This window comes from Ochotona curzoniae, unplaced genomic scaffold (assembly GCF_017591425.1).
Source record: "Ochotona curzoniae isolate NIBS_2020 unplaced genomic scaffold, NIBS_Ocur_1.0 contig_3819, whole genome shotgun sequence".
Lineage (NCBI taxonomy): Eukaryota > Metazoa > Chordata > Mammalia > Lagomorpha > Ochotonidae > Ochotona > Ochotona curzoniae.
The window spans coordinates 215463-238130 of NW_024466004.1; the positions used below are offsets into that span (position 1 = coordinate 215463).

Genomic DNA, 22668 nt, shown 5'->3' on the forward strand with positions numbered 1-22668 from the left:
GAGAGAAATGCGGTAGCATGACTTGGTTAACCAACACACTGTTCATAGTTAAGGGGTCTTTGTTGCTGGCATTGTCAGAGGCAACACGGGTAACAGAAACAGCTTGAATTTTGGAGCAAAGGGACCCCAGAGTCGTGCTTAACCTTTATCAACCAGTCTCCCATCTTGAAGATAACCTACCTAAAGCACTTGGCAGTTCGTAAGAGTTCAGCGAATTTATGCCACTAAACGAGACAAAGCACGTGCATTCGGAAAGCGTAGAATACTGCATTAATGAAAACAGTAAAAACCATCCCTGGGTTCAGGGCTCTGAAGTCCAACAATGTCCAGGGATGTAGGGATGGAAGGGACTGCACAAAATCCTCATCATGGGATCCACCGAGCGCCAGTTCGCACAAAAAGTCCCATTATTTGCAGAGAAAACGGCATATACGGGGAAACCCGAACTCTCCCGTCAGAGGCCAGGCGAGGCTGCCTCCGAGCCCCGGTCACGCCGGCGTTCCCCGCGGCAGCCGAGAGGGGGCGCACGCCCCGCACGGCTTCCCCTTTGCGCACGCGTGCTTCTCCGGGGCTCCCGCGTCCCCGCCGTCCACCATTCCCCTGAGCGTCTTGCCTCTGACGTTCCTCGCTGACGTAGCGAGCGGCGGCCCGGAGCCCAGCGGAAGTCCCGAGCCATCCCGGCGACCCAGGGGAGCGCCGAGAGGAGCAGTGGGGGCCGGAAGTGGGGGGAGGGTTCCTCAGCCGGTGCGCGAATCAGGAAGGAGTCGGAGGGGTCGCGCGGGGGTGTGGCCTCGTGAGGCAGAGAGCGCTGCGATTGGTCCCCGGCGGTGGCGACGGCGACGATTGGCCGAGGCGTGAGCAGCGCGGTGAGAATGGGTGACGGCCGTTGAAATTCAAAAGTGGCGGGTGTGGCGCGGAGCAGCGGGACCCTCCCGAGCCGAACCGCACGAGCTCCGCATCACGAGCGGGCCGGAACGCGCGCGCCCCGGGAGTCCCGGCGTCCCGGCCTCTGCCATTGCGCACCCCCTGACGTGTGTAAGACCGAGGTGGACATGGAGCCGCAGGTGAGTAGCGGTCGGCGCCTGTTTCTCGCCCCTGGCGGCTGGTAACGAACGGGTGGCTGCCCCGACGCCGTCCTAGCCTGGGCTCCTCCGCTGCTGCGGGGGTCCTGGGCAGCATCGGTGTGCTCCCCACTACTCTCGTGTCTAGGGCACAGCCTTTCTCACCTTGTTGTGTTTTCAGGATTGCCCATTTAGAATTCCCAGGCTCGTGCTGCATGTTTCCTCCACTTCGTTGTTACTCAGGATTGCAGTGTGTGGGAAGAGTTGGGGGGCGGGGAACCCCTACCTGCGGACTTGGCGTCTCTGTGTGTTGTTCCTCTTGCTTTTTCTGGGTGTTGCGAGCGGTAATGGGATAATCTGGGCTGTAGATCTCCCATCCCAGGCTGTGTAGATTCCTGGTTGATGTGGTTAGTTCTCCCCACAGCTGGCTATGGGCTCCCCTCTTCAGCGGAAAGGGGTGCACGGGGGAAATTGCAAAAGATCGTGGAAAGTAGAATTAAAAGAATTTACTTCCTTGCAAAAGATTGTGAGATTCATGCACGGTTTGTCATAGTTTGTGTTTTTCATGAGCTTATTGAGGACTGCATCCTGTGCTTGACGGCGAGTGTGCTGACCTGGGGTGGCAGAGGAGAGGTCTTCCCTGTGTCCTTTGTTTATTAGTATTTCACATCCTGATTGACTCAAAGGCGAAGTTCGCCCTGATGGGATGGTATTTGTATTTGGGAAGCAGAAGAATGAAACAGAGTGTGTTGTGACTTTAAAAAAATCTCAGGTCTATGTACAGCTTAGGTAGATGCTAGGAGTTATTGTAAATGCTTAGGGTGCAATTGCAAATATACAAATCCCCTTCTTCCTGGAGCTGCTGGTCAGTGCCAAAAGTGGCATACACCTTCCAGTTATCTGTGGGGACCCCAGAAAGCTTGTGGAAATGGAATTAAAAGATTTTTGGGCCCGGCGGCGTGGCCTAGCAGCTAAAGTCCTCGCCTTGAACGTGCCGGGATCCCATATGGGCGCTGGTTCTAATCCTGGCAGCTCCACTTCTCATCCACCTCCCTGCTTATGGCCTGGGAAAGCAGTTGAGGACGGCCCAATGCCTTGGGATCCTGCACCCATGTGGGAGACCTGGAGGAGGTTCCTGGCTCCTGGCTTCAGATCGGCACAGCATCGGCCATTGCACTCTCTTGGGGAGTGAATCATCGGACGGAAGATCTTCCTTCCTCTCTATCTCTCCAGCTCTCTGTATATCTGAATTTGTAATAAAAATAAATAAATCTTTATAAAAAAAGGTCAGTTTTATTTTGGTGCCAATTTTGTTTTGAAATCTACATGTGCAGAACATCTTCAGAAAGCTCATGAAAAAAATGTGGATTTTAGGACGAGCTAGTGAAAAGTGAACCTTTGCATAAGATCACAGTTGCCCTCTCTTTGGGGCCATTGTAGGGACCAGCGATCGAGAATCAGTTGAACATCTTCGGTGAAGAGATGCGATCTGTCCTAGAGTTTGAGAGGTTCACTCTCACCTTGAGGTTGGATTGCAAGTGGGCAAAGGTACAAGCAAGGCTTGCTGGGAGTGCAGCGGGCTTTTCCTACCTCAGCAGGTGCATACTTGGTTCTGGGAGCTGTCCAGTCCATGGTCTGATGCTTAGGGTCCCTGCCCTCTGCTGCCAGATGCTGCTTGCAAGCGACAGTGTCTTAAGGCATTGTCTGGAGGCTGTAAGACCATCAATGCCCTATTGAGAGATCCTGGTGTGTAACACTCAGGGTGCCATGGGACAGTGACTGAGATCAGCCTGGGAACAGTGGAAGAAGGAGCCGCAAGAGGGTCTGATTGTGGCTGTGGTTGAAAGGTGGAGTCAGCCTTGGCTTGCAGACAGATTGGAGGTGATGTGTTAGAGAAAGGGTAGACGCTGGGAGTTTTAGACTGAGCAACTGAAAGAGGAGTTAGACCACCTGAGTTGGAAAAAGCTGCAAGAGGAGTAAGTGTGACAGGTTGGCAGCAGCAGGCTGGTTACTAGACTTCCAGGTGGAGGCAGTCGGGTAAGTTCGGGTGTGAAGTCTGGGCTAGAGACGAATATTTGGGAACTGTCAGCCTATCAGCGGTTTTTAAAGTCCTAGGTACGGGTGGTGACTGTAGTCACAGAGTCAGAAGACAGCTGATGGCTTTGGAGAGATGAGGGAGGCCTGTCCCATAGGCCTGTTCCATAGGACAGGAAAATTAAGAAAGGGTGGTCTTCTGGAGACTAAGAAAAGAAAATCTGTTAAAGCAGAGGGAGTGAGGAATTGTGTTAAATGCTGCTAGATGGGTCAGGGAATGTTTGGAATGTTTGGATTGACATGCTGTAGCGGATGAAGCTGCTGCTTAGAAGGCTAGCATCCCACATCAGAGCTCTGCTTCCAAACCAGCTTCTTGGTAGTGCTCCTGGGAAAGCACAGAGGATAGTCCCGCTGCATGGGCCCCTGATACACTATGGGAGACCCAGAAGGAGTTTCTGACTTGGCCTTGACCAACCCTGGCTCTTGTGCCCATCTGCGGGTAAACCAGTGGATGGAAATCCCACCCCACCCACACTATGTTACTCTGCCTTTCAGAATAGTCTCTCTTTAGAAAGAGAGGAGCATGAGGATAGAACAGGTACCATGGGGTAGTGGGACACTCATATCCTATAATAAAGTACCTGGGACCAAAGCCCAGTTTTCCTCTTCCGTCCAGCTTCCTGCTGTTGCTATGAGGCAGCAGATGATGGTCCAGTGCTGGCTTCCTGCCACCCACCTGGGCAGCCTGGATGATGTTTTTGGCCCCTGGTTGAGCCCTGACTGTTGAGGGCATTTGGGGAGTGAAGTGGCTAATGGGAGATCTTTGTCTCTGTCTCTCTTTGTCATTGCTTTTCAAATAATTAAGTCATAAAAAGACCCAGGAGGATGAAGAATTGACTTAGTAACATGAAGTTGCAGGAGTTTTGTTGGAATGATGGGAGTGAATACCTGATTGGAATGGGCTTGGGAGGGAAATGAGACATCGTGAACACTGTAGAAACAACACCTTGAGGAGTTTTGCCGCGAAGGGCAGCAAGGGAAAAAGATGATAACCAGCAGAGAAGGCCAAGTGGAGACTCCTAGGCTGAGAAAAGTCACCACTTGTGTTACACAGGCTCAGGTGACCCCACACAGGAGAAAGGTTGATGGAGTGGAGGAGCGGAGGGAGGGTTACTACAACAGTGTGTGAGGTGGTGAAGTGAGTGGCATTCATCTGGGAACTTGGAAAATGAATGTAAGCAAGGATGGGGCGTGGGGAAAGGCTCCCTGGAGTAGCAGGTTAAACCTCTGACTGCAGTGCCAACATCCCATTTGGGTGCCAGTTTGAGTCCCAACTGCTCCATTCCCAGTCCAGCTCTCTGCTGATGTGCCTGGAAAAGCAGCAGAAGGTGGTTCAAGTTCTTGAACTTTTGCTCCCACAGGGAGACCTGAAAAGCTCTAGGCTCCTTGCTTCAAACTGTCCCAGCTCTGACCATTGCCAGTCCCATGGGGAGTGAACCAGCAGATGGAAGATCCTGTCTCTTCTTCTGCCTAGTTCTGGCTTTCAAACAAACAAATCTTGAAAAAAAAGAAAAAACAACTGGATAGATGTGCTTTAAACAAAAAAGATTTATTTTTTGTTTACTTGAAAGGTATAGCTATAGGGAATGCAAGAGAGACAGAGAGAGAGAGATCTTCTATCTGCTGGTTCACTCCCCAAATAGCAGTCAGAGCCTGGGCAGAGCCTGGGCAGAGCCTGGGCAGAGCCTGGAGTTTCATTAGTATTTCCCATGAGTGAGCCTACATACTTGGGCCATCCTCCACTGCTATTCCAGTTCATTAGCAGAGAGCTGGATAGGAAGTGGGTGGGTTGTGTCTGGAACCTGGATTCATATGGAATGCCAGAATTACAAAGGCCTAATATGCTATGCCATAATGTAGGCTCCTGGATGTCTGTTCTTATAAAAGGTTATATGTTTGGGGCCCAGCGCAATAGTGTAATGGTTAAGGTTCTTGCCTTGCATATGCCAGGATCCCGTATGGGTGCTGGTTCTAATCCCAGAGGCCCCGCATCCCATCCAGCTCCCTGCTTGTGGCCTGGGAAAGCAGTGGAGGACAGCCCAAAGCCTAGGGACCCTGCACCTGTGTAGGAGACCTGGAAGAAGCTTCTGGTTCCTGGCTTTGGATCAGCTCAGCTCTAGCTATTGCAGTCACTTGGGGAGTGAATCAATGGACGGGAAGATCTTCCTCTCTGTCTCTCCTCCTCTCTGTATATCTGACTTTCCAATAAAAATAAATAAATCTTTTTTAAAAGCTAGTTTAAAAATTTATTTTTATTTTATTTAAGAAGCAGAAAGATAGGAGGTAGATCTCTCTCTTTAAAATATTAAAGCATTTATTTATTTATTTTTTAAGAGCTTCTGTCCATTGATTCACTCCCCAAGTGACCACAATGGCTGGTGCTGTGCTGATCTGAAGCCAGGAGCCTGGAGCTTCTTCTGGGTCTCCCACACGGGTGCAGGGTCCCAAAGCCTTGAGCTGTCTTCGACTGCTTTCCCAAGCTACAAGCAGGGAGGTGGATGAGAAGCAGGGCTGTCGGGATTAGAACCAGCACCCATACAGGATCCTGGCACGTGCAAAGCGAGGACTTTAGCTGCTAGGCTACCACGCTAGGCCTAGGAGGTAAGTCTGTCATGGTCCATTGTGGTAGTGTAGAGAGGTAGAAGGGCATGGATTATAAAAACCAATTTAATGCTTGGCACTGGAATACTTAAAGAAAAAAATTAATTCTCATAGTATGTATGATTAAAATAAGCCTTCCTTCTGCACATTTTTACAGGTGGCAGGTAAAAATGTCACACATTGTTTTCCCTTTTTATTTCGGTATAAACTATTAGTTGGATATGTCACAGCTTATTTTAAATATTCCCCTCATGGACATTTAATTCCTTCAAAAACCACAGAATCCTACCAGGTGGCAGACATTGTTCTAGTCCCTCTATTTTGATAGTTGTGAACAAAACAGATAAGGACTTAATTGGAAGGCTGAGTTAGGAGAGACAGAGAAATGGAGATGTTCCCATCTGCTGGTTCACTGCCCAGATAACCACAATGGCCAGAGCTGGGCTGGTCTGAAGCCTTCTGGAAGCTGGAGCTTCTTTGGGTCTTCCATGCAAGGACTTGGGCCATCTTTTACTGTTTTTCCAGGTACATTAGCAGGGAGCTGGATTGTAAGTGGGACAGCTGGCACTTCACTCAGTGCCCATAAGGATGTCAACACCATAGATAGAGGCTTAACCTACTGTGGTACGCCACTGGTCTTTCTCTCTCTCTCTCCCTCTCTTCCTTTCTTTTTTCTTTGTTTCTTCCTTCCTTTTTAGAATTTTATTTATTTGTTTGAAAGGCATGGTTACAGGGAGAGAGATCTCCTATCCATTGATTCACCTCCCAAATGGCCATAAGAGCCAAGGCTGGGCCAGGCGGAATGCAGGAGCCAGGAGCTTCATCTAGGTCCCCCACATGGGTGCAGGGGTCTACACACTTGAGCCTTCTTACCCCTGCCTTCCCAGGTCCTATTAATAGCAGGAGTGGATTGGGAGTGGAGAAGCCCAGACTCGAACTGGTGCCCATATGGGATGCCATACTGCAGGCAGCAGCTTAACTGCCTCCCAGGGTGTACATTCTTAGGTGTATGAACTGGGAGGTGGAGCTGTGACTTGAACCCAAGCACTCTGAACACTAATGGGTGTCTTACCAGCATCTTAGCCACCAGGGCAAATGCCTACTCCATGTCCCACCTCTGCTATTTGAATGGCACATCAACTCTGAGTCCTAGCTTTCAGCACAAGTTGTCTTCAGTTAATAATTGTTGTTGATGTTGAGAATTGATACTGGGAAACCAAAAGGGGAGTTTTGAGTGACTTTTGGGGTCGTGGCCATCGTTCAAACAGTTTTTGTTTGTCCACTAGAGGCCTCCGCTGTTGGAAGTGAGGGGGAACGTAGAGCTGAAGACACCCCTGGTTAAGGGCTCGTCCCGACTTCCTCTTCCAGAAAGCAGCCGCAAGAGGGGGCCTGATCAGACGGAAAATGCCTTGGAGCCTGAAAAGGTGAGCTGGGTTTAAAAAGCCACATATGTGTGTAGCTTATGCGTGTGTGTGTGTGAGAGAGAGAAGAGATTCAATGGTTCTTATCCTAATCTCTCGCAGAAACGGACAAGGGTCCTGGGTGCGTCCACCAGAACAGACTCATCCCGTGCCAGAGCGCCACCACTCAGCACGGGGTCCCAGACCCAAGGCCGGATCACAGGTGAACCCAGGGATGAGCCAGGGGCCAAGGGCACAGGAGTCGAATGCTTCAACTTTTATTCCTTCTCTTTGACTTTTAGTCTGGTTTGAATTGATAGTACATTTCACTTAGTGCAGAATTGACTGGCACAAAATGTCCTACCGCAGTCCCTTACTTAGCTGCCCGATTTTCCTTCTCAGAGGCAACTGTGTGTCCTACGGGGAAGTTGTATGGGTATTTGAGCATGTGTGGACTTGTTCCCCCTGTTTCTGCCCAAATGGTAACCTCCTTTACGTAACGTTCTGATTTTCCCCTGCTTTTTCATTTATCTTAGTCCACCTTGCTTTGTAGCGTGCCAAATGATTTCTTGCCCTCAGAGGAGTATCGTTAGGAGAGGGACAGAGTTAGAGGACAAGGGAAGTTGCCATATTTCTTTCTTTTTTTCTTTTAAAATTTTTGTTTTTAATATTATTTACATAGCTGAGAAGGTGCATGCCCATGTGGCCTTGTTTCTGATCCTCAGAGAAAACGCCTCACCTGTCCCAGCTCGTGAAAGTGTTCCTGTAAGAGTAATACTGACTTTCTCCTTTCTGTCATCTCTGGACAGCTCAAAAAGTTCCCAAGAATGTAGGCGCCCGGTGTTCCACAAGTGTTGCTCCAGGTAGGAGCTGGGGCTGAGAAGGGATTTGGGGTGCATGTGAAGAGAGAATGGTGGAGGGACGCTGCTCCTGTGGTTCCTGACAGCTTTTCACTTTTCTAGTGTTGAAGAACCAGAAGCCAGTCCCTGCTGCTCCTGCCCAGAAGCCTGGCAGTAGGTGACAAACATACCCATTGGGTGAGGCTGGGGATAGGGCAGAGGAGGTGGTAAGTGCCCAGAAAAACCCAGTGGGATTCTTCCATCCTGAAATGGAAGAAGACAGATTTAGCATCAGGTATGGCGGCCCTAAATGCCAGAATGGACGAAGGATGGATACCCGCGACCCCTGACCTTTGTCCTTTCTGTGCCATCTTAGCATCAGCTGCTCCTCCCGTGGGGGCAGGGAAGAAACCTGGCAAACGTCCTGCCTGGGACTTAAAGGGTCAGCTGTGTGACATGACCGCAGAGCTGAAACGAAGCCGTGAGAGGACCCAGACATTGAGCCAGGAGAACCAGCAGCTGCAGGATCAACTCCGAGAGGCCCAGCAACAGGCCAAGGCCCTGGGGACAGAGCGCAGCACACTGAAGGAAGAACTAGCCAGGGTTCAGACCCAGGCCGAGCAGGGCCAGCAGGAGCTGAAGCGACGGAGTGCCCGGGTCCTGGAGCTCGAAGAACGGCTGGGCACACAGGAAAGCCTGGTGCAGGAGCTTCAGAAAGAGCAGCTGGAGCTGCAGGAGGAGCGGAGGGGCCTGGCCAGCCGACTGGAGGAGCAGGAGGTGAGGGCTGGATTCCCACCCGGTGCCGACCCCACCTCAGCAGAGATCATGCCACCCACTGAGGGCTCACTGGTCTGCCCTATTCAGCTGTGGTTCTGACTTGCTGTCTGCCTCTCTGTCGCTCTCCTTGACTTTGTGTTCCTAGCTCCTGCTTGGATCTGCGCATCCCCTAGTCTTCTACCCTCCCCCATACCCCGGCTTTTCTGGTCCCATCACAGTCACAAACCCCTGTGGTAATGCTTTCCCTCTTCCCGTGATTCTTGGTGGAATTGCAACTAGACTGAATGACTTGCAGTCTCTCAAATGACTGGTTTGTCACTTCCGGGCATTTTGTATTTGTATTTCCCTTTTTTGTTATTTTCTTTTTTAAGATTTATTTATTTTATTGGAAAGGCAGATATACAGAGAGGAGCAGAGACAGGGAGGAAGATCTTCTGTCCAATGATTCACTTTCCAAGTGGCTGCAACAGCTGGTGCTGTGCCGATCCAAAGCCAGGAGCCAGGAACTTCTTTCTGGGTCTCCCACACGGGTACAGGGTCCCTAGGCTTTGGGCCGTCCTCCACTGCTTTCCCAGGCCACAAGCAGGGAGCTGGATGGGAAGCAGGACCACCAGGATTAGAACCGGCGCCCACATGGGATCTTGGTGTGTTCAAGGCGAGGACCTTAACCATTATGCTATCGCATCGGACCCTTTTTGTTATTTTCATTCTGTGCTCAGCTTGTCCTTTGTTTTACACACAAACTTGTGCATTTCATCCTGATCATAATCTTCTTCATGTCCTCCTGGATATTCCTGTAGTCTTAGGGAATACTAGCATATCCTAGTCCTGTAATTCTTTGTTTTCTGCCAGATTGGGAGGTCCTTGAGAGTAAGAGACTCCACCTCACTCCCATGCCATCTTAGTCACATGATTTTTTTTTAAGATTTATTTTATTTGACAGGGGCAGAGTGACAGTGGAGGTGGGGGAAGAGGAGAGAGAAAAAATGACTGGTTATTAGTTACCTCCCCAAATGACCACAGTGGGAGTTCCATTTAGGTCTCCCCCACAGGAGCAGGGACCCAAGCACTTGAGCCATCTGCTGCTGCTTTAGCAGGGAGCTGGATCAGAAATGGAACAACTGGGACTCAAACCAGCATTTTGATGGAAGATGCTAGTGGGTTAAGGCAGTGGCCACAATGCCTGCTGTCTGTGGTTTGTTTACTCTTGGTTGCATCTCACTTTCTGTGTCTTTTCTCTCCTGGACAGAGGAGGCTAGAAGCTTCAGAGGCTGCCCTGTCAAGCAGCCAAGCAGAGGTGGCGTCTCTGCGAGAGGAGACAGCAGCCCAGGCGGCCTTACTAGCTGAGCGAGGAGACCGTCTCCACAGTCTAGAGATGGAGCGCCGGCGCCTGCACAACCAGCTGCAGGAACTTAAGGGCAACATCCGGGTATTCTGCCGGGTCCGCCCTGTCCTTCCAGGGGAGCCCACCCCATCCCCTGGCTTCCTCTTGTTTCCCCCTGGCCCTGGCGGGCCTGCTGATCTCTCAAACCGCCTTACCCTCTCTCGCTCTGATGATCGGCGTGGAACCCTGAATGGGGCACCAGCTCCCACCACCCGCCATGATTTCTCCTTTGACCGAGTATTCCCACCAGGAACTAAACAGGATGAAGTATTTGAGGAGATTGCTATGCTTGTCCAATCAGCCCTGGACGGCTACCCCGTATGCATCTTTGCTTATGGCCAGACAGGCAGTGGCAAGACCTTCACAATGGAAGGCGGGCCTGGAGAAGACCCCCAGTTGAAGGGGCTGATTCCTCGGGCCATGCAACACCTCTTCTCCGTGGCCCAGGAGCTGAGTGGCCAGGGCTGGACCTACAGCTTTGTGGCAAGCTATGTAGAGATCTACAATGAGACTGTCCGAGACTTGCTGGCCACTGGAACACGGAAGGGCCAAGCAGGAGAGTGTGAGATTCGCCGTGCAGGACCAGGGAGCGAGGAACTCACTGTCACCAATGCCAGATATGTCCCTGTGTCCTGTGAGAAGGAGGTAAGGACACAGAGGGCACTAGAACTGAGCGGTGGGGAAGAGAGGGCCTGGCGCCACAAGGTGGGAGTCTGCAGAGCAAGGAGATTATGGGATGGAGAGGATGTGGGATAGTTTGCTACATTGGGCGATGAGGGATAGCATCTATGGCATAAGCAGACACTGGAGAGAAGCGACCCAAGTGCTGCGGGGACAGGACCACTATACTAACTTTCTGTCTTTGTTCTTGCTGCCCCACATCCCCAGGTGGAGGCCCTGCTCCATCTAGCCCACCAGAATCGGGCCGTGGCTCGCACAGCACAGAATGAGCGGTCGTCACGCAGCCACAGCGTGTTCCAGTTGCAGATCACGGGGGAGCATGCTAGCCGAGGCCTGCAGTGTGGGGCCCCCCTCAACCTTGTGGATCTGGCTGGGAGTGAACGGCTAGACCCCAGCTTAGCTTTCGGCCCCGGGGAGCGGGAGCGTCTTCGGGAAACACAGGCCATTAACAGCAGTCTGTCCACGCTGGGCCTGGTCATCATGGCCTTGAGCAACAAGGTGAGGAAAGGGGGCGTAAGCAAGTGAGCCTGGGGGACCAACTGGCTGTGTGGAAGCTTGCCCTACCTGATCCGTGTGTTCCTGCTCAACTTCCTAGGAGTCTCACGTCCCTTACCGGAACAGCAAGCTTACGTATCTGCTGCAGAACTCTCTGGGTGGCAGCGCTAAGATGTAAGTGAACGTGCACGAGAGGGATTGAGTAGGATCTGTTGTGTGGAGTTAGGGTTGAGAGGGGACCTGGCCGGGCTCTGCTGATCGCTATTACTGAGGTTGGGCCTCCTTTTTTCTCACAGGCTCATGTTTGTGAACATTTCCCCTCTGGAAGAGAACGCCTCCGAATCCCTCAACAGTCTGCGCTTTGCCTCCAAGGTGCGGTTAACACCAAGGCCAGGTCCTTTTAGGAGCCCTGGCTGATTGCAGGCCTCTCCATCCTGACCCCTCTGTCTTCCAGGCCGGGGCCATACTTTCCTAGAAGCAATTCACATCCGGCAGGCATCTGAGCACTGCCTACCTGGTTCCATTTTTAACTTATGGGTTTTGAATTAAGTTTTTAAAACAGATGACAAAAAGGTCAAAACTATATTGAGAGCTAGCTATACATAACACAATGAAATGTTATTATCACTAGCCCTGTCCACTCCATCTTCCATTCCTGTAAAGTCATTTTTATCATTTATTGTTTATCCTTCCAGTGTCACTTTTGTTTGTCCAAGTAGAAACTATACGTAATTTCTAATCCTTTTCCTTATCTCATTCTACAAGTAGTTCTGCTTCTTTTTTTTTTTTTTTTTTTTGTGCAACAAAACAGCCTCCTCCCCTCAGAGATGAAGTTGTTATTTTTAGGTTGACCTAAGACTGCACTGTTTGGAGACACTAGGATTTATCCACCAGTTCCCTGTACTGGACACTTAGATTGCTTCCATGCTTTTTCTATGACCCATAAGGCCGCGTTGACCTTTTTTTTTTTTTTTTTAAGATTTATTTATTTGAAAGAGCAACAAAAAGGGAGAGACAGGAATCTTCCGTCCACTGATTTACTCCCCAAGTGGTTGCAGTAGCCAGGTCTGGGCTAAGCTGAAGCCAAGAGTCACTAACTTCATCCCGGGTGACAGGGGCCCAAACACTGGGGTCATTCTCCACACCCTCCTAGGCACATTAGCATGGGGTTAGATCAGAAGAAAAAACAGCCAGCATAACCCACCGACCCCAATTGTCTTATGTATGCATTAGGTTTATCAGCATCCTGACAGAGGCCATCTGTTTTGGTTGAAGTATCCCACTTCCTTTTTAATCTAGAACAGGTCCCATTCCCTTATACCGTTTATTTGTTAAAAAAAGTAGGGTCCATGGCCATGACAGCTCAGGGCTGCTGCCTGGGAAACAAAGTTGGGCAAGAAAGAAAAAAAGAAGTAGGGTCATTTTTCCTATCGAATATACCATATTCATGAGTTTGGCTGGTTTTGCTGTCTAATAGAGGTTTGAGTAGACTTTAGTCGAGTCCATTGCCAAGATGGTACAGGATATTTCTTATGTGTCCTGTCAGAAGGTCCCCAATACTTAGCTGTTCAACCTAGAATGATCCATTTTAAACTTCCCATCAGCATTTTCACCTAGTGATTTTCTGAAACAATGATCTCGCCCAGATCAGAGATTTCATTAGGGGATTTAAAATGGTTCCTTCCCAACCTTCTCAGTTCTGCATTGGCTAATTAACTATTCTATGAAGAGCTGCCCCTGCCATCTCCAGGCACAGCTGAGGTATTATGGGTTCATCCAGGCCACTGCAATGAGGTAGACACTGCAATAAGACTAATCATGAATCTTACTTCTCAGTGCATACAGAAGTTTACACTATACTGTATTCCTATTGTATGACAGTAGCATTATGTCTAAAAGATATAGATAACCTTAATTGAAAATACTTGTTTAAAATGCTGTTATTAAAAAATAATAATAATAATAAAGTGCTGTTATTTTAACTGTTGGAGACATGGCACCAGCAGCATTGTTTAGTGCAGGCATACCAATCCTTTGCAGTCATTATGTTTTTAATTACTATTAAAAAATTCTTTGAGTTATAGGGAATTTTTTTTTTAAGATTTATTTATTTTATTGGAAAGTCAGATATACAGAGAGGAGGAGAGACAAAGATCTTCCATCTTATGATTCACTCCCCAAATGAGTGCAATGGCCAATGCTATGCTGATCCAAAGCCAGGATCCAGGAACCTCTTCCAGGTATCCCACACAGGTGCAGGGTCCCAAAGCTTTGGGCTGTCCTCGACTACTTTCCCAGGCCACAAAGCAGGGAGCTGGATGGGAAGTGGAGCTGTCGGGATTAGAACTGGCACCCACATGGGATCCTGGTGCGCTCAAGGCGAGGACTTTAGCCGCTAGGCCACGCCACTGGGCCTGAGTTATAGAGAATTTGAGACAAAGATTTTCCATCTTCTGGTTCATTCCCCAAACAGTCCCAACAGCCAGAGCTGAGCCCATCCGGAGCCAGGAGTTTTGGGTCTTCCACATGGATGTAGGGGTCCAAGGACCTGGGACGTACCCCACTTCTTTCTCAAGCCATCAGCAGGGAGCTGAAAGGGAAGTCGAACAGCTGGGACATGAAGAATCAGCTATGTTCTGTCATTACATCAGCCCCTCTTCCACCTCTCTCTTCACTTGGGAGTTCCCCACTCTTCCAAGGCCTTTTCATCTCCATACCCACCTGGCACAGAACTGGCTGGGACCTGCCTCTGGAGCTTCCTTCCTTCAGGACCCTTATTTCAGGATTTCCTGAAGACAGAGATCTTAGAGAAAATGTTCTTTTCTGCAAACTTTTTATTCTGTCTCTTCCCGCAGGTGAACCAGTGTATTATTGGTACTGCCCAGGCCAACAAGAAATGAAGATGGATCCTGTTTCTTTGTGTGCATGTGGGTGTACGTGTGAGCCTGAGTTTAGGGGAGGCGGCTGGTAAGGGGTGCTTCACTAGGTGGAGGGTCCTATGTACCCGGTTTATCAAATAAATAGTTGCTTTGCTTTTTTTTTTTTTAAAAAAAATAAAGGTTTTATTAGCAGTTAACCCAAGAAGATGTTTTTCATATCTGTGAAGATAGAAACTGTGGCGCAGTCTACCCCGCCATGTGTGTGGGATTAGGCTTTTCTAAAAATATCGTTCTTTTTTTGAAAGCAGAGAGAGGAGACATGGAAAGCTCTTTCACTTGCTAGTTTACTTCCCAATGCCCACAACAGGTCCAGGCTGAAACCAGGAGCCCAGAATCCAGTCTTTCCTTGGGGGGCAGGGACCTGCAGATTCCTAGGGTCACAACAGCAGAAGAGTTGGAACTGAAAGCAAAGTCGGGCACCCCAACGTGGGAGGCAAGGTTCCAATGACTTAAACCACACACAATTTTTTAATACTTGGTTGGAAGGCAAAATTAGAAGTCTTCCATCTACTGGTTCACTTCACAAATGGCCCCTGGCCCCCAGGTTGCAACTTCATGGTACTTGTGTCATTTACGTCAATGAGACGTACCAATTAGGTCATGCAGAATTCCAGCACGGTCACGAAGTTGCCCTTTCCTACCAGCACCACAGCTGCAATGCTTCCAACCCTGCGGCAAGTTGGGAACCCGAGTTCAGGGGCGGCGCGTCCAGTCACCAACTGCTGGTCCTCTCCTCCCGCCTTTCCATGTCTTCCTGTTCGAACAGCCGGGGCGCTGCCTTTCCCCTACCTATTGGCTGGCCCCTGGTGGCGTCACTGCCTCGGGAACTGGCCCTCGTCCTTGTGCCCGCCCCGGCAGTGGGCGGGCGCGCACCCTCGCCGCGCCCCTCGCGCCAACCGCCATCGGCTGCCGCCCGCTAGAGGAGGGACTCGGTTCTCCCAGGTGCCGTGCGCGGGAGGTGCCACGCGTGCGCAGAGGCGCGGGGCTGGGTGTATGTGGGGGGGGGCCCTGCTTGCCACGGAGCGGGCGGGGCCAGGGGCAACCTCTGGGAGGAGGGCAGAGTGGGGGTAAGGGGAAGGGTGAATGGAGGGCGGGGCCGTGAACTGGGGCCTGGGGCGGGACTTGGAGTGACCAAGGGGGGTGGGGCACCTAACGGATGTAACATGGGGTGGGGGGCCAATCTTGGGAGGGGGATTCCCTTTTGCCCCAAAGGCAAGTCTCCCCTCAGAGGAAGGGGCCACGGGGATTCCCTCCCCTTGAGGGTTCCACTACTGACGCCCCAAACCGGTGAGGGGGAAGCCGCTTTCGAGGCGCCCTCCAGGCACGCTGGAGGTGAGGGAGGTGGGGTGAGGTGGTGCCCGCCCCCCCTTTCAGCTCCTCCTACCCCCAAGTCCTCCCCTCCCACCACCCTCCCCCCAGCCCGGCTGTCCCTCCCCTCCCCTCCCCTCCCTCCCCCCGCCGCCTCCTTTTGCTGTGCTGCTGCTTTGGCTGCTTTGGCTGCTGCGTCATACGCCCCAGAGCCGCCGGGACGGAGGGTCTGGGCCTGGGGACCCCCGGCCTCAGTCTGCACGGCTCTCAGCGCCTGGACGTGCCCTTCCCGCACGGAGGGCTCGCCTAGGTCTCCTCCATCTGCCTGTGCCTGGCTCCCGGCGGCCCCAGCTGTCACCGGTAAGGAGGCGGCAGGAGGCGCCAGTGGGGGGGGGTGCGGACAGGGAGCCAGGGGTCCACTCGCGGGGCGCGGGGTGGGAGACCCTTGTGCAGCTCTGGCCTCGGGTCGGGCAGGGCCGACCGACTGGAGTCTCTTTTCCGACTTGCCATCGTGGGGAAGAGAGCTGGACCGGGACACGCCCCCTCCCAGGGCACTCAGGGAAGTTACCTAACCCAGGGGCAAGGGAACCCTGAATTTGAGGGTGACCTGACATACCTAACTCAGCGGTAAGGGAGCCCCGAATTTGAGGGTGACCTGACATACCCTGGCACTAGGAAAAATTGTTGTGTGTGAGATAGCAGACAGCTGTTTCTCCTCTGGAAAACATCTCCAGAAAAGCTCTCTCAACACATGCCTGGAACACACAGAACCCAATTATGCTATCTCTGAGCAGAAGGTGAAACTGAGGGGTAATCGCTACTTCTCCAATTATGATTTCTCCCCAAATCTAAAGACTAGGCTATTAGTACCCCAGGACAGCTCTGGAAGCTGGGAAATGAGAGAACTGGGTTCAGGGGAGGGTGGCTGGGAGAACTGGCCACTAAAGTTGGAAGAGTTTTGGAATCAGGAATCTGGGAGGAGTACTCAAGTGGTGTTGGGGTCTGGAGAGCATGAGATACTTGGTTCTGGAAGGAAAAATGGGCTTTCTCAGCATTCATAACCACCACTTTCCCACCCCCTTCCTGGCTAGGCCCCCCCAGGATGCCATGGCGCAGTCTCCCCGGCTGAGCCGCTCTAGTGCGCCCTCCCTTTGGGACCCAGCTTCCCCTGCTCCCACCTCAGGCACCAGGCCTCGGCTGTGGGAGGGTCAAGATGTACTGGCCAGATGGACCGATGGGCTGCTCTACTTGGGCACCATCAAGAAGGTAAGACCTACCTCTGACCTCTGACCTTCTCACTGATCCATCAGTTCCCTGATGGAATCCTGGCTCCCACTGCATGCCATGTGTTCACCCTTTCCAGGTGGACAGCACTCGGGAGGTGTGTCTGGTCCAGTTTGAGGATGACTCCCAGTTTCTGGTTCTATGGAAAGACATTAGCCCTGGTGAGACTCAGAGACCTTGAGACTGCAGTCCATGGCAAACAGTGACCTTGCCTGGGATAGAAAGCCACCCGAGGGCTGGCCTACTGACACAGTGTTCCCTCGCAGCTGCCCTGCCCGGGGAGGAACTCATCTGCTGCGTCTGTCGATCTGAAGCAGTGGTCCCTGGGAACCGGCTGGTCAGCTGTGAGAAGTGTCGCCATGGTAAGAGAGCAACATACCTGAGCTGCTTGGTGAAGTTGGCTCTGGGCCTGCCAGGCTGTCTCGAGGCCTTCCCTCCAGCACTGGTCCTGTGTCAGGTCATCTCTTCTGGCCTCTCATCAGTGCCACTGATCGGGCCAGTCTGTTCAAGCCTGAAACCTTGCCCCCTTGCAGCACAGGGAGGGGCAGCCATGAACTGAAGGTGACCTGAGTTTAACAGGCAGAAGGTGATTCAAAGACATCTTTCTCTAACCATGTGACCTTAGGCAAGTCCCTAAACCTCTAGTTTCCTCACTGATATCATCTTTAGATAATGCCCTCACTCCAGCAGAACCATGTGGTCTAGGTTTAAGCAAGATGGATCAAAATGTTGGAATCTCAGTAACAAGCGCAAATAGGTACACAATGTGAACAATGTCATTCTTCAGCTTATCACCAGGACTGCCATGTTCCCAGGGCCCCAGCCCCTGGTGAGGGAGACGGCACCTCCTGGGTGTGCCGCCAGTGCATCTTTGCAATCGCCACCAAGGTAAAGGAAGTCTCCTGTTGCCCCTTCCTGTGGGAGCCTCTCCCAGCTGCTGAGGCAGCTGAAATCTTGCCCCCTGTTTCTGCAGAGGGGAGGTGCACTGAAGAAGGGCCCCTATGCCAGGGCCATGCTGGGCATGAAGCTGTCACTGCCCTATGGACTCAAAGGGCTGGACTGGGATGCTGGGCACCTGAGCAACCGACAGCAGAGCTACTGCTACTGCGGTGGCCCTGGGGAGTGAGTAGTAATGGGGTGGCAGCTCTGAGGGGGTCAGGAGGGAAGTGATGAGCAAGTTTGGGGGGCAGTGATGGGGAAGGCAGTGTCTGGAGGTCCATGTGCTTCCCCTCTAGGTGGAACCTGAAGATGCTGCAGTGTCAGAGCTGCCTGCAGTGGTTCCACGAGGCCTGCACCCAGTGTCTGAGCAAGCCCCTCCTCTATGGGGACAGGTGAGACCAGGGCAACCCTGCAGGAGGCCCTTACATCCTGCTCCCTTGCCAAACTCTCAACATTTCCTCACTTGTCACCCCTTCTTGCCCGGGAGTCCTCGGGGCAGTCTGCAACTAGAGGATATGTTCCGCCCACGTCCAGGTTCTATGAATTTGAATGCTGCGTGTGCCGGGGGGGCCCTGAGAAAGTTCGAAGGCTACAGCTCCGCTGGTAAGATGGATGGGGCCTGATCTCAAAGGCACCTCCTTTCCCAGCACCCTCAGGATCTCACCTTACATACCCCAGCTGCCCAGCTTGACCCCCCAGCTTTTCTGATGTTCGGAGGCTTTGACAACTTGGTTTCTCCAGGGTTGATGTGGCCCATCTTGTCCTCTACCACCTGAGCGTCTGCTGTAAGAAGAAATACTTTGATTTTGACCGCGAGATCCTCCCCTTCACCTTTGAGAACTGGGACAGTTTGCTCCTGGGGGAGGTAAAAGGATGGTGGAGCTTTAAGTAAGGTCCTGGGGTAGGACAGGGAGACTAGACAGGAAGGGAGTGCTTCACTGCTTCCCTAAGCCCCTCTCTCCTTCCCAGCTTTCAGACACTCCCAAGGGAGAGCGTTCTTCCAAGCTTCTCTCTGCCCTTAACAGTCACAAGGATCGGTGAGTTGAAGGCAGCTGGAGGGATGGGGGGTTGTGGAGGAGCAGTTGAGGAGTGGCACAGGCGTGGCCAGGACCACGTGGGCCAGGAGCAAGGGAAGCTTCACTTTTCTGCATCACTGACCTGCAGTTTACCTGCTCAGTTTCATTTCAGGACGAGAGATCAAAAAGAGAAAATGTTTATTTGGCCTCCACGCTCGCATCCCTCCTCCTGTGGAGTCCACTCCCGGAGATGGAGCCCCCACCAGGTCACTGGTCCAGGAGAGATGGGGGAAATTCTGAGGGAGTTAGTCTGGGGGATTATTTGTGTGTATGTAGTGATGGGGAGGTCTTTGGGGTGTCCGGGAGGGGGCTGGGGGGATAAGGAGGCCTCTTACAGCTTCCCTTCAGGGCAGGGCCCTGGGGGAGGGGTCTCACGTCCCCTGGGGAAGCGCCGGAGGCTGGAGCCAGAGCTGGAGCCAGAGCCAGAGCCAGAGTCAGAGCTGGAGCCGGAGCCGGAGCCAGAGCCCCCGGGGAAGAGGCCGAAGGGGAAAGTGGAGGAGCTGGGGCCACCCTCAGCAGTGCGTCAGCAGCCCGAGATGGAGATCCTAGAGCAGAGAGAGCGGGCTCGTATGCAGCGGGCACTGCAGGTACTAGGGTGGGGGAACCCCACGGGATGCGGTGGGATGTGGGAATGAATCAAGGATTAGCGCTCAGTCCCTGGCCCTTCCTTCTAGGCCTCTGTGTCTCCACCACCCTCCAGCCCTAACCAGAGTTACCAGGGCAGCAGCGGCTACAACTTCCGGCCCACAGATGCCCGCTGCCTGCCCAGGTCAGTTACTCCTCCAACCCACCAACCAAATGTGGTCCCATTCCAGTTCTCTGGACTTTGTTACCTGGAGTTCTTTTGTTCCACCTCCCTTAGCTACCTACTTCTTGTAGGACTTCTAGAACCAGAGTCTGGTTGTTCTTGGGGGTAGGCAGGCTTCCTGGAGGGAGTGTTGGCACTCTGCTTCTCCCTCTGCTTCAAGTCCTCTTTTTCTGCCTTCCCAACTCCAGCAGCCCTATCCGGATGTTTGCCTCCTTCCACCCTTCTGCCAGCACTGCAGGGACCTCTGGGGAGGGTGAACCCCCAGACAGGTGAGCATCTGTGTCTTATTATATCATCTCCATCAAGCTACTTAGTGTCCCCCCATGGCTTTGTGCCCCATCTGATCCACACGTGCACCCCAGCTCTCAATTTCTGATCAATCCTGGCCCATTTCTGTTGACTCAAAACTGCTGTCTCTCTCTCTGTAGGTCACCCCTGGAACTTCACATTGGTTTCCCCACAGACATCCCTCAAAGTGCCCCCCACTCAATGACTGCCTCATCTTCCTCAGCCCCAGTCCTGCCCCCAGGTCCTCCTAGCCGCTCAGCGCCTCCTTCAACCCTGTGCCGTGGCTTGTCTCCTGGGACTGGGGGAGGGGGCCGTGGTGGAGTTGGCTACCTGTCCCGAGGAGACCCTGTGCGGATACTTGCTCGGCGGATACTGCCTGATGGCTCCGTGCAGTACCTGGTGGAGTGGGGCGGAGGAGGCATCTTCTGAACAGTCCCACTTCCGCCTACTTCCCTGCTTATTACACGGCGGCACTTTGACACCCTGACCTCTCACCTCACCTACAGCTGGGATGTACCTGGGCAGATGGGGGGGAGGTCGCCCTCCCGACTATCCAGGCTGGAATCGGGATTGGGACAGGGAAGACTGTCTCTTCTCTGCCCCCTTCAGGATTCCTCACCACCCCCACATCTTCCCCTTCTATGTTACTTTGTTATAGCTTTTTAAATATTTTTAAAAATTATTTAACCCCTGGGTGCAAAGACTTGAAGAGGGGAAGGGGATGAGATGAGCTTCTGGGCTCTATCATGGTTGAAATAAAGAGACAATAACAAACGAAGCCCTGTGTCACTCTGAAAGACAGAGGGTTCAAGGACCAGAAGTGTCGCTCCTTTTCCCCAACCAACTTTGTGAATGTGACCAGCAAAAGAAGCAAAAAGGCAGAGAGAATCAAAGACAGGATTTATTGGGGGGCCCAGTTATCACCTGGAAGGCAGAGAGTATGGGAATCTGGGAAGTGATTATGGCTGGATGGTGCTGGAGTCAGAGCCCGACTCTGTGACCTGCCGCACCCACTGCAGGTACGGGGAGTTCCCCTGCTCCACAGGCAGCGCGATCACCTCTGCCACTTCATACGGGTGTATGGAACTGCGAAAGACGTGGTGGTGCATGGTGGGGAGGTGGGGTCACAAAGGCAGCTCTCTCCCCAGCACCCCTCACATACAGCACACACCCTCACCACATCCACCCTGACAGGCTCTCACCGAACAAATTCTGTCAGAGCTGGGACCAAGGAACTCTGAGTCTTGATCATCTAAGGAGCAAACATAAATATGGTTGAATCGGGGTAGACAGGTGGGATTCAATTTAGGATCTCAATTGAGGGGTGGGGCCCAGGGCACTGGGGTTGGTTTCTCACCATCAGCACCTCACTGTCCTCCTCGATCTTGCCTTTCCATTCGTAGCTAAAGAGGGTCAGAGAAAGAGGTACCAAGTCTCGGAGAGCAAATCATTCCCCCCCACATAAGACTCCCAGTCAAGCCTCCCGCGTTCAGGTTACCCGGGAATCCTGTGACTCACATGGATGTGATCTGAGGGATGAGGTTCACACAGGCTGCCAGGCGCTTCTCCACCACGGCCCTGGCACCAAGACAGCCCCGCTCAGAGCAGACCCCGGCCGCGGCACCGGCAGCCCCGCAGCCGGACACACAGCGGCGCTCTCCTCGCCCCACCGCGGTGCCCACCTGGCGATCTCCGTGGCGACCTTCGAGTTCGGGCAGGTGACAAAAGCTGCAGAGACCGATCCGGGAACATAGCCGGAGCCTGCGGCTGGCGAGGGCTGGGACGGGGGCACTTCGGCGGCCATGGACAGCAGGGCTCGGGATAGAAAGCGAGAGGCCGCGGGCAGCAGGACTGGCATCCAAAGAAACGACAGGAGCAGGGCGGCCTGAGGGCGGGGGGCGAATTCGGTCTCTCCGCGCGGCTGTCCCGGGAAACCGCACCGCAAGGAGCCTTCGCCTGCTTAGACACTCGGGCTCTGCCCTCCCTCTTCCGCGCCGCGAAGGAAAACGTCCCTAAGCCCCGAAGAGAAACTTGGAAAATTAAAACAAAGACTCGTTTTTCACACGCTCCCGAGGACCAATCGCTCGGATTTCGGGTGCGCGGAGTGGTGGAGACTTCGAGGACCGGAAGGGGCGGGGCGGGATGATTCACTCACCCCTCCGCCGAGCAGGACTGTGGGAGCCCGTCCCCCCCACATGCAGCCTATGCCGACAGAGGAGAGTCGGTAACCAGGGGTGCACGTAATACTGACAAGAAGACTCCCCAAAATTCGGGAAGAGCGCCCTCTTCTTACCTAGAGAGCAGTCACATGACAAGAAATAGCGAATATCACGTGACACAAATAGGCCCACCCTAGCCTCCAAAACCAACCAATCATCGTCCCCCTTTGGCTCGGACAAACCCGCCTCTTGGTGAGGGAGGAGCGAGGGGAGATTTGGCCAATCGACAGCCTCGTCTAGAGACTTGCGCGGAAATGGCCCGCCCATTTCCATGTAAACCGAAGGGCCCAGTCGCAGGCGGAGGGGAACTGCTGCGGCGCTCTAGCATCACGTGACGGGGCCGGGCCTCTTGGGCGGCAGTACATCAGGGAGTGACACGAACGGGCCAATCGCAGGCTAGCCCTGCAGGCCACGTGACAGGAGAGTTGGCGCTGGGATTAGAGGGGCGGAGACCCCGCAGTTCAATGCGTCAGGT

At 52.8% G+C, this 22668-nt stretch overlaps 3 protein-coding genes across 5 annotated transcripts; 2 read left to right on the forward strand and 1 right to left on the reverse strand.

Annotated features, from left to right (window-relative positions):
- Positions 1-950: 950 nt before the first annotated feature.
- Positions 951-14372, forward strand: KIFC1 (kinesin family member C1). Its single transcript, XM_040983192.1, has 11 exons — positions 951-1064; positions 7043-7180; positions 7280-7379; positions 7966-8019; positions 8119-8169; positions 8372-8772; positions 10022-10801; positions 11045-11335; positions 11433-11506; positions 11629-11704; positions 14188-14372. The coding sequence occupies exons 1-11, from the start codon at positions 1053-1055 to the stop codon at positions 14230-14232; spliced, it is 2022 nt and encodes a 673-aa protein (XP_040839126.1). The 5' UTR covers positions 951-1052; the 3' UTR covers positions 14233-14372.
- Positions 14373-15728: 1356 nt separating this feature from the next.
- On the forward strand, positions 15729-20752 carry PHF1 (PHD finger protein 1). Of its 2 annotated transcripts, none has more exons than XM_040983193.1 (15): positions 15729-15939; positions 16671-16845; positions 16943-17024; positions 17130-17225; positions 17651-17751; positions 17837-17985; positions 18099-18194; positions 18337-18405; positions 18544-18667; positions 18772-18839; positions 18980-19084; positions 19216-19465; positions 19553-19647; positions 19875-19955; positions 20115-20752. In XM_040983193.1, exons 2-15 carry the CDS (start codon positions 16687-16689, stop codon positions 20401-20403), a joined length of 1764 nt encoding a protein of 587 aa, XP_040839127.1. In that variant the 5' UTR covers positions 15729-15939; positions 16671-16686; the 3' UTR covers positions 20404-20752. The 2 variants fall into 2 exon arrangements, with proteins under 2 accessions (XP_040839127.1, XP_040839128.1); XM_040983194.1 differs by having other exon boundaries at positions 19878-19955.
- Positions 20753-20859: 107 nt separating this feature from the next.
- On the reverse strand, positions 20860-22306 carry CUTA (cutA divalent cation tolerance homolog). Of its 2 annotated transcripts, none has more exons than XM_040983196.1 (6): positions 22268-22306; positions 21657-21859; positions 21493-21552; positions 21332-21377; positions 21177-21226; positions 20860-21060 (listed from the first exon to the last, which is right to left on the reverse strand). In XM_040983196.1, the coding sequence occupies exons 2-6, from the start codon at positions 21830-21832 to the stop codon at positions 20934-20936; spliced, it is 459 nt and encodes a 152-aa protein (XP_040839130.1). In that variant the 5' UTR covers positions 21833-21859; positions 22268-22306; the 3' UTR covers positions 20860-20933. The 2 variants fall into 2 exon arrangements, with proteins under 2 accessions (XP_040839130.1, XP_040839129.1); XM_040983195.1 differs by lacking the exon at positions 22268-22306 and adding an exon at positions 22130-22257.
- Positions 22307-22668: the final 362 nt, after the last annotated feature.